We start from the raw sequence: 11489 nt of genomic DNA, 5'->3' as shown, positions 1-11489 counted from the left end.
GGAATGAGTACTCTTGCCCTATACGAAGAGCTCCAGATGAGAACACCAAGTCTGTTTTTGCTGTAATAGACAGACGCGGCTGCCTGCCTTAAGCAGTATTAGCCAATTGTCAGTTTGGTTCATGTTCTCCTGTCTTCTCATCTTTGGAATTGCCAGCTGCTGCTATGCCTTTAACAAAAGGATTAGGGCTGTGTGCTGGTACTTCCTCCGTCATCAAATTGCTTATAACATGACTAATAGCGTAGTTACACGAGCCAGTTCAGGAGCTGACTACCTTATCTCTTGCTCCCTTCCATAATAAAACAAAATGAACGATAAAAATTCTAACATATGATAATTTATGCTGGAATAAGTATTGTTCGTCATTAAAGTGTCACTTTAGCCCTTGGTAAGGTAGGACATACAGCAAGTGAAAATGCCTTCTCTTCTTGGTAAGGTAGGACATACAGCAAGTGAAAATGCCTTCCCAATGTCTGTTATGGTTTTTGGTCTCTTAACATTTGCAGACTTGGTAGAAATTCAACAGACAGCTCTCACTATCATTTAAGAGAGATTCCTGTTGAATTTTTGTATGTCACTCAGCTCTTAATGTCATAAGAAATGGAAAAGGCAGGAAGAAAGTTTTATATGTTTATATCTACAGTTATTTTTTCGCTTTTGAAGAAAACTGTTGTCACCTCAATACTATTGTGCCTGGTCCAATGGCCACTTTGCTTTACAGTAAGGTAACACTACAACTCTGCTATACCCATAATTTTTTTCACAAAAATCCTCATAAAAAAGGATTCAAAGAAAGTCTGAATTCTGTAGTTTTTAAAAACACCATATATGCCCCAGGATAAATCAATTATTCACACTGCATGATACTACAATTAAATGCCAGCTGTGCATTTTCCAGCAGCTAAAAAAATGTAACTCCTAAATGCCATTTGATGAAGTAAAATGCTTGCAGAAGGAATGTATCACATGGTTGTATCATCAACACACCAGTGCCATATTTTTTCATGTTATTTATTTATGTTATTTATAGTTTGCCTTTCTCAACTTTGACTCAGGGCGGATTACACTGGGCAAGTCAGCCCAATCAATAGAATGGGACAGTGCAAAAGAATTAGGGATGTAGAACCAACCAAAAGTCTGTGAACTGAAGCAAAGCAGGAATATTAACATAACACATTAAATGATGCCAAAAAAATCACATCATAGGATCCTAGTTTCAGCAAGCTATACACAGTAATTTATATAAGTAACTTTGTGAATCATTTTGTACAGTGTTACCCTACTGTCTTGTGAAGAACAATTTTCTTGAATAATTGAGTTTTGCATAGTTTGTGGAAGCCAGGGGAGTGGGAGCCTTCCTACGTCTGCTTTTGTTTCCATAGGAATCATAGTCCACATGATTTTGAACAGCTACTTATAATACCCTAGAGGTAGTTGAATATTTTGTGATATGTGCAAAATGCCCCTGCCCCATGAGCCTGTTGTACTTCTGCACCAAGCATCCTAGTGGGGAAAATCGAAAGAGGTAAATATTCCATTAGATTGAAAGCAAAAACTGTGTGAGAACACCTGAACAATTAAAAGTATTTTTAGCATATGTGTGTAAGTATTGTAATGAACTTGGTTTGTATGAATTATTACCCTTAGTTTTAGGGTTCCAGGATCTTTACTAGTATCAGTAAACCCAATAACTAATACCAAGAGTGGAAAGAAGAACCATTTATTTTGCAGCTGCAAAAGGCACTCTGTCGGCATGAACCTCAAAAGAACAGGTGCTCTGTGACGCAGGTTATAATTCCTTTTATCCAGTTCAATTAGCACGTGGCATAATAACAACTCCTCCCATTGGTTCTTTTATGCATATCTTCTTCCCTCTGCAGGAATTGTTCTCTGATTACTGTGGCTCAATCTATCCCACATGACAAAAGGAAAGGTAATGTCTGTTAAAGGTCATATAAATTTTCTCAATGGATAATATATTCCAGAGCAAGGTTTTGTTCGAATGATGATTAGGGCTACGGCTACAAGAGATGGGGGACACACACAGATGTAAGGTGTGTGGGTGAGGAGGCTGAAAAGAGTCTGAGAAAAAGGAGAAAAACTCCACAACTGGAGTTGGCTGAGGCAACTGTACAGGATGCCTCTTTCTGCTACTCTGTAGAAATTTCTTTGCCTCTACCTGTGCATTGAAAAATAATGTGAATATGACAAAACTAGTTCCACGCTCTGTTCTTCAAAGCTCAAGTTAAGCTATAGCTATGCTTCACCATGCAGCCCTCACAAGGCTGCACCTCAGTTCCAACTAACTGTGTTCTCCATGTTAAAAACTGCAGAACTGCTGTTTCTCTCCCTTACACATCCATGCATACTTGCATAGATGAGAGAGCCTTACTGATCTTGTCTTACAGGTATTGTCTATTTAAGCCAACATTCACAGAGAAATAACATTTGGTTTTTTAAAAATAATTGACTCCCCCCTCTTCTCATTTTAGGCAAAACTAGGTTGAAGTCATATTAGATCATAGTAATCAAATGAGCAAGTTCATAATACCATCCTCCTGCCTACAAATATAATGACCAGTTAAAACTTGACTCAAAAACAAAACAAAAGCCAGTGTTAAAGTGTTGGTCAAACTTGGATTGCTTTGTCTGGGGTTGCACTCTTCTTGGCCATGAATAAATCACTGTTGATCTACTTTACCTCACAGGACTATTGTGAGCTGAAGCCCATCTGAGATTTCCTCTTCCTTTAAAGGTGAAGACATGGTTTAAAAAGCAAAAACTAAATATTTAAAACATGGGCTGCTGATGCTACACCAAGTTCCATTCATAATTTCAAAGTGTAAAACAGTAAGAATGGAATAATCTAGTAGAGTCTTTGGGTCTAGCCAGCCTATTTATGCGTTGATTCCTGACAGGCTGCATACTGGAAACCATTTGGCTTGATTAAAATTCCACTGAAAGCTTTGGGGCTACTTCAGACTCAGCAGTTGGCAGCACACAGTGTGTTGTGAAGCAATAGCAGAGGTCATGATTGTGAAGCACAGTAGCTAATCATAAACACTAGTCATGTGCCTTGTCTCTCCTCTTCCTACACCTTTGCTCCATTCTGGTATTCCACCATGCTGTGCACAACATAGCAGCTGCTCATTCTGCCAAGATGTTCAAAATCAGCACATTTGTACAAAAGACCTGGATTCTCTTGCAAGTGTGCTTGTGTACTGCTCTAGGAAAACTTTTAATGTTCTTATTTCCAGCTACAGTAAAGAGCTATGTGTTGAAACAAGGGGAAAAGAGCAGCATAGGGAGGAATCCCAAATTCCCCTATGAGAACTGGGGGCCAACTTTCTTTAGCTTCCCATATCTATTCTTTGTATTGAAAGTCAAATGGAAAAGACTGGAAGATGAAGCATTTCAAGGTTGCCCTGCTCCCAACACCCCTGTGATAGACCTTGGAGGGAAAGTTCATCACATCATGGATTTCATGCAAGGTAAGTGAAATCAGCCTAGGTCTCAGTTCAGTTTGCCAGTGCTGACAATATGCTACGCCATAATCAGCACAAGTCTTGGGCTTGAATCCTAACAACATTTTCTGCTGATTGGGGGAACCAATTTTTGCAGATTCTGCCCTTCCTCTGCAGACCCTCACTTCATCTCCTGGATAGCAACTAGGGACAGGATTTGGGGAAACATGGCAATCTTCAATGGGAAGAAAATGTTGAAAAATCTTTGCATCTTGAATTCAGTGCTCATTTAGCATAGAGTCCAAACTATAATTTGCAAATCCACTCATAGGTCCTTTGTGCACTCACTGTTTGCAGCTGTCTGCTTGGCAGTGGGGCTTTTTCTGCGGTTTTCCGTTTTGATTGGAATCCGTTTTGATTCCATTTTGACCCTGCTGTGAAGGGTCCCTAGCACAGCTGAGCTAATCCACCATTTTGCCTGTCCCCATCTGCTTCCTTCTGATCCCTTTTTTGGAGCCTTTTGTGGGGGGGCAGGGGATGTCCATGTCTTTGATGTAGCATTAATTCAGTGGATTAAAGAGCGGTCAATGCTCCAGTGGTAGATCTTCATTGCCTTTTTTTAAAAGCCCTTTATGCTGTGCAGTGTAAAGGTGGAACTGGTATAACTATTGCCTGCCCACCACTTCCCTGTTTCTGGTCTCTGCCACCTCTTTTTTGTTTGTTTATTTGTTGACTTTTTCCAGTGTTATTTCATTGGCATGGTTCTGTGCTCTTTCAATAGACACCTAGAGCTCATTAAAAAAAATTAAAAGCCTTTCTGATCATTATGATATGGTGGAACTCGGGGGCAAGGGAAGGTAGGGAGAAGTGAGAAAATTGGAAGGGAGCGTGATACTCAGCTTCTCCTCCACTTTCCCTGCAGAGGCAGAGGAAAAGTCACTTTTTTCCTGCTTTTGGAAACCACAGGGACTTGCTTATCTGCAGCATTGTCAGATCAGGAGTGGGGAAAATGTGTGCACAATTGAGAATCTAACCTAAAGGGATTGTATGCTTGCCCAGAAGAGACCAAAGACACATAAAAGACCTTGGTTTCTGATTCTGGTTCACTGGCAGACTTCAAATGTTTTGCCAGTGCAGATATCATGCCAAGTCATAATGGGTTGGATCCTACCACTCCATTCTGCAAGTGGAAGAACATTGCTTTGTACAAGGAGCCTTTACTGAGGTAAGAGACTCTTTTAGAAGATCCTCTTGTGCTAACTGAAGGCTCCTTACACAGAAGAACTGAACAACCACCAATGCAACTGAATGATAGGGTAATGATATATTCAAATATTTGAGGATTACTACCCCCCTTCTCTGCAAGCCAAGCCACTCAGACTAAGATTTAACTATCTGAATAATTATTTATAATGTGTGGAAGGAATCACAATTGCTCAGCTTAATATGTAAATTAATTATTTGGGGGTGGGAAAATCAGCTTTTACAAGTAACAGTGGGTTGTTTTTGACTTTTCGGTTTTACCAGTGCATAGCAAGACAAACTTATTATGTATTTAAAATAAGATCCCTGGGGAGGTTAAAGACAAACAGTTAAGAACTTGATCAGAGATTTTTTTTTCAGTTAACAGTCAATAAAGAGTGAAGCTCTGCACTATAATACTTCTGACTAAAGTCCAGAAAAGCACATGGCTGCCCCAAATAAGAGCAATAAGTTCACACTGTACTTTGTTCTCTCTCCCAACATGCTCTTAAATCATTAAGCTGCACTTTCTAAAAAGCAATAAGTAAATGCACTACCTCCAAAAATAAACACAAAAGAAGGGTTCAAATAGAATTATAGGAACATGAGTACCTAGCATGGCAGAGGGAGATGGATGTACCCTATCAGGGCCCAGGGACTAATATATAGTCTATATTATGACTATTTAGAAGCAAAAAATTTTTTAATGACTCATGAGATTATATGTGTATACTAGAACTGGAGACTCATGTTGCTTGTTTGGACCAGACCCAGGAACACTATACTGAGGCCACGTGTTGCCATAAAGTTGCAGCCATCATGGCAACCCTGAAGGAATTTCAAGGCAAGAGACATTCAGAGATGGTTTGCCATTTCCTATCTCTGTTTAGTGATCCTGGAATTCCTTAACGGTCTCCCATCCAAATACTGACCAGGGCCAACCCTGCATAGCTTTTAAAATCTGATAAGATAAGACTAGCCTGGCACTGAAATTTTTGTCCAAATATGCTTGGAGGACACAATTAAAATAATCTCTAGAGGCAATTACAAATATAAGGAGCAATTTAATTAAGAAAAAAAACAACAATGCACCTGTGTTGGATCCCAGGAAGCTTTCCCACCCAATCTCACTCAATTCCCTACCTTGCTTCAGTCACCGATGCACATTCCTTTTGTCCATGTAAGTACTATGAGCTGCAGCATAGTCTTTTTGGGTGGTCTAAGCCAGTGGTTCTCAACCTTCCTAATGCCTCCACCCTTTAATACAGTTCCTCATGTTGTGGTGACCCCCAACCCTAACTAAAATGTTTCAAGAAGTCCAAGTCACAGGGATTAAAACACATGCTGTTTATTGCATGAATCCTCCACAACAAAATAGAATAAGACCTGCAGCTGCACTAATTAAGTACAGACGCTGACTGCCAATTACAGCTCAACAGCTGCAGTTACTTTAGGTCAATACATTACACTAACATTTATCCATTTTACAGATGGAGAACACTGATGCAGAGAGTCTTAGGCGACCCCTGTGAAAGGGTTGTTCGACCCCCAAAGGGGTCGCGACCCACAGGTTGAGAACTGCTGGTCTAAGCGGACCTCCACATTTTTTCACCAGTAGAAATCTGTTTGGATCCAGCGCATTGGAAAGCACTCTGGTTTTAGGAGTAAACTAAGCATGGGGAGAGCTTCAGTAAATGCTCCATAAATTCATATCCTAGACTCAAGACTCAGTACAGGGGGAGCATAATATATTATCGCTATTAAGTGACTGGTTAATGTTCAAAAGAACACTTCCACTTAGATGTTTACTGGTGCTAACAGGAACACCTTTTAATCTAGAATGCACATCTTGTAAATGTGAAAAGTGAAAAACCATCTTAAATGTCAATTCATATCATAGTGTCCAGCCCAACATACCACTACTGAGGCACTAGATTGTATTGATCATAAAATAGCCTTTGTGCATTTACAAGTGTTTTTTTTAAACCAGAGTTCTTTGCTGTGTAAGTAAATATTTTGGTTTAATGTGTGAGACAGAGACATGCTTCCTGCCTTGATTACTCAGGCTCTGTGTTCCTGTTCTGAGTATTGTATTTACAGGACAATGCATCAGAACTCATCATCCTGCTGCTTTTACTACAAAATCATTTTTCTATTCCTTGGACTGCTTTACACACATTGCAGATAACAGGCCTTTGGTCCTGACGTTTGGAAGCTGCACCTGACCTTCATTTATGTTCAAATTTGGCGAGTTCAAGAAGCTTGTCGAAGATTTCATATTTGGAGCAGACTTCCTTGTGATCTACATTGAAGAAGCCCATGCCTCAGGTAAAATAAGGTTGCGGTATAAAGTGCAGAATGTAATAGACAAGCTTCCAGAAAATATTTTACATTTTCTTGTAAAATCACTTTGGTGACACACGAATACTCCTTGCAATCTCAGTCCCTAAGAAGCAGCTACTGCCAGTAGTTATACCATTCTGTAATCTTTTAGGACATTAATAAATGTAACTATGGATAGATGCTATATACTCAATTTATGTCTATTTCAGATCAATGGGCTTTTAAAAACAATATTCTTATCAAAAATCACCAAACTCTCCAAGATCGTATACAGGCTGCACAGATCCTGATGAAAGAGCATCCCTTGTGCCCAGTGGTTTTAGATACGATGGAAAACTTGAGTAGTTCTAAATATGCGGCTCTGCCAGAAAGACTTTATGTGCTTCGAAGAGGAAAGGTTGTCTATAAGGTAACAAAATCTCAACAATTTGGTGAAAATCCTTACATATCACGTATCAATATCAAAGCATGGGTACCTTGGGTAATCTTAGCCTCTTTTATTAAAGAAAAAAATAAATTGCAAGAATAAGAACATGGAAGAATTTCCTGTAGACATCAATAGTGACATTCCCTATCAACTTTCAAAAGTGAAGACTGTGTAGCATTATCTACTTATATGATTCACTTGACTTTGCCTTAGTATTTAGTTAACATACTTTCTGAATTCAGGCAAATGCTTGTATGCACCGTTATTTTATTGCAACATGAAACTCTATAAGAAGCTCCAGCACTGTGTTCCAAACCTTCCCAAAGAGAATGGGATATGGGTTCTTCTGGACACAGAGCTAGATGCCAGAAAATTCTGATGCTCTTCCCAGATTGCAAGACTGATATTAACTTGAGTGTGTGTTTCTCATAGCAAATTCATGCAAATGCATTATGCCACAATGTCCTTTTTTAAAATAAGAAAAACAGCTTCAGGAACCTGAAGTCTTGAACTGAGGAGAGATGCTTTCTCACCTGTAATGTTTCAGCTATACGCCACCAACTCATTTGCTTTTACCACTTCTAGGATTTCTGATGTATTAGGAAGGTTAAACATGTATCTAGGATCCTATAGTGCACCAGCTTGAGAATAAATGTGGAGCAAAAAAAAAAATGAGAAGGCGTTAAGCACCATTTCTTCTCTGCTCAGTACTGCAGCTTTCAAAAGCTGCTTTTCTAAAGAAAAAGCTCAGAATAACAGTTAACTATAACACATATTTACATGACCCTTTAGCTTCCAAAATCTAGAAGGAAGACTAGGTTTAGATCCACTGATACATCCACAGAAAGCCAACTATTTCCAACCCTAGGAAAGCTGATTCTTTGAGCCAGAGGACCAATACAGTTTAACAGCCTTGCAGGTTGGTGGACTGAAGAGGGAAAATGTGGTGAAATTTCCCTTCCTGCCTCTTTTGTACATGGAGCTGCTTCTTGCATCAGCCAAGCTTCACTGATTGGAAGAGGCAGGAGGGAGTAATTTTACTCCTCACTCACTTCTGACTGCAGCCCCCCAGCCCACCTTGCTATTTAACCACCTGGGCCCTCTAAGCCTGGGAATAAGCTTTCTAGCTGGTCAGAAGAGACTGCTGAGGGAAGGGGAAGAAAGTGGAGAAGATCCATAAGCCTTGTGTGAATGAACCACTGGACTGATTGGGACTTTGTATAATTGCTAAGCAATCTGATTTCTAATTGAGATATAATGGTTAAATAATTACTGCATGCCATACTGTGTCACACAAGGCTTTCATAAAGGTGACAGATACCTTAGACATGTCTTTGGTCAGTCTTTTCTGCCCCCTCCCACTTCTCTTTAATTTTTCAGATTGAAACCACTGGTAAACATATTATTTTATTTTACAGGGTGGAGTGGGACCTTGGAATTACAACCCATCAGAAGTACGTGAAGTTTTGAAACAACTACTCTAAACATGTAAAACAAATCTACTAACAAATCTACTAACAACACTTTTACTCCAAAATCTTCTACGTCATTAAAAAAAAGATTCATATGACATGAGGAAAATGGGCACTGCCAATTTTGTCCCTATCATTTTTATCACATGGGTCAAGTATACAGAATAAATTAACCATGTGTAACTGCAGTTATCCCTTGGTTATATGTCACTGATAGCTTAAATCAGTAAGGTCTAAATAACACACAAATAAGGGTTAGCAGGCACTTGAAAAACAATATAAAGAGGTGGCTTCAGCAACATGACCTTCACATTGAGGACCCTGTCAATCACTTCTGTCAACAGCTCATGGTAGAGTGATGTGAACTGTTAGAACTGCACAGCAAGTAGCTTCACAAGGACAGCTTGTCTTGCAGAGTTGTCTCCATATAATTGAACAATGTAAATAATATCCACTATTTGGTTGCCAAGTAGCAATGAGGTCTTTCAACACAGATCACAGTCTAACTATTGGAACTGCCAGACTGTGACAGATTTAAATGGGAGAAGCCTTTGTAAAGGGCCCATTCATACCTTTGCAAACTTGGATAAAGGATGCTCGGGTAGATGTTGAAATGGTATGGCAAGTTGCACATCTGCATGCGAGTGCAGGCATATTCTTCCCATGAACATAATCAAGCAAACATACATCGCCTCAGCATTTCTCCCTCGGCATATGATGGGCAGTGTTGGGATCATGCCTAATGTTTCTAATAAGTAAAATATACTATGAGAAGTTTCTGAACTGAATTGTTGTAGTAACTTGCTTTTGTTTTTGTTTATATTTGTTTATGATAGTCACAGTCAAAAACGTGGGTAGCTGTGACCTGATGTAGAAAAATATTTATAGAAACAAGATGTCAAACTATATTCATTAAACTGTGTCAGACAATCTTCAAAGGTTTTAACTTGTTCTTTTTAACTAAAATGTTCAGGTATTTTGGACTGTCGCAAACAAGACAGTAGTTTTACATTTGTTTCTTACAAGTCACCATAATTAACTTCCCTTTTCTTGTAACTTGGGGAACTTGGAAGACACAATGTAATTTAAGTTGCATTTGTCCATATTTTATTATTTCCTCTCAGGGGACTTTTTGAATATTCTAGTTCATAATACCTGTTAATGTGTCAGTCTTCATAAGAAGAATAAATGAAAGCCAGGATCCAGTCACCTAAAGCATGACCAAATATTTGTATGACCCTAGTGTATCAACTTTTTGCTTTGACAGGAGAAATCTCCTCCATTTCAGATTGCTATGTGACATGAAAGGCTGTACTTTGAGAAAGTGCGGAACCCCCTGGCTATGTGGAAACAGATATCTGTCTGCAAACAGATATTTGAACTTCACATACTCACTGATGGGGAATCAGAATTATTAAAATACTTCCAAAACATTTTAAAAGTTGGTAATTCCATACATATTGTTCACCACACTCTGGATTTTAAATAAGTCTGAAAACATGACATGTTTACATTCCTCACTTCAAACAGCACAGAATAAGTCAAAACTCAATAAACAAAATACTGTATCACAACAGTTCACACACTTGAATAGCCACAGGTAAGGGAAGGGGGCAATTGGAATAGGAACTCAAAATTATCACCAGTGAGGGACCTATCCTGTGGAGATCTGAAGGGCAAAACACTTTTCAATCTCTTTGTAAAACCCTTAGGACAAATAATTTATAGCTTTGGGGTCTGAGGTCATCAATGTGTGCATGATACCCAGTTCCATATATCATTATTCAAATTCTCTGGTGATGCACTAGAGGTTCTGGATAACTGCAGCAGTAAACTGGCTAATAGTGAACAAGGTGACACTAAAATTGAAACGAAGCAGACATCTTGAAGGACACTGTGTTCCGCACTTTTGGTGAAGCTCAGCTGACCCCCTGCTGACTCAGTTATATTTCACCCAACAGTATTACTCGAGAAGCATGTTAACGCAGCTGCAAAAAAGGCTTTCTTCCAAGTCAGCTGGCCCTAGCCCAAAAGATGGCCCCTTACAGATATGGCTGATCTGGGCACTTGAATCCAGGCCACAGTAACATTCAGACTAGACTACTGCAATGCACTGAACATTGGTCTTCCCTCAAAATAAATTCAGAAACTACAGTAGGTGTACAATGTTGCAGCTCAGCTATTATCAGGATTTAGATGAAACACGCATCTTACTCCCATCCTGCAGGCACTTCACTAGCTGTCCAAGCTCAATGTAAAGTATTGGCTATGACATACAAAACTCGTCATGGCCTTGGACCATCATATCTGTGAGACCATCTCTCCCCCTATGCTCCACTACACCAGCTTCACTCATTGGAGCAAGGTCTTAAGCAGGTTCTAACCTGCAAAAGGGCAAAATCAACAACTGCTCATACACGCACCTTCTCAGTTGTGGCCCCACCTTGTGAAATGGCCTGCTTGAGGAGGTCAGGAAGTCTGTCACTCTCATTGCTTTCTGCAAACTACAGAAAACTGAACGATTCAAGAGGGTTTTTCTAT

At 39.4% G+C, this 11489-nt stretch overlaps 1 protein-coding gene across 1 annotated transcript; it reads left to right on the top strand.

Moving 5' to 3' along the window:
• The first annotated feature begins 3137 nt into the window (after positions 1–3137).
• Positions 3138–10312, top strand: DIO1 (iodothyronine deiodinase 1). The gene is made up of 5 exons (XM_048495944.1): positions 3138–3491; positions 6891–7034; positions 7259–7458; positions 8895–8930; positions 10216–10312. The coding sequence occupies exons 1-5, from the start codon at positions 3161–3163 to the stop codon at positions 10246–10248; spliced, it is 744 nt and encodes a 247-aa protein (XP_048351901.1). The 5' UTR covers positions 3138–3160; the 3' UTR covers positions 10249–10312.
• The last annotated feature ends 1177 nt before the right edge of the window (positions 10313–11489 follow it).

This window comes from Sphaerodactylus townsendi, linkage group LG05, assembly GCF_021028975.2.
Source record: "Sphaerodactylus townsendi isolate TG3544 linkage group LG05, MPM_Stown_v2.3, whole genome shotgun sequence".
NCBI lineage: Eukaryota > Metazoa > Chordata > Lepidosauria > Squamata > Sphaerodactylidae > Sphaerodactylus > Sphaerodactylus townsendi.
This window is presented reverse-complemented; position numbering and strand designations above follow the sequence as displayed.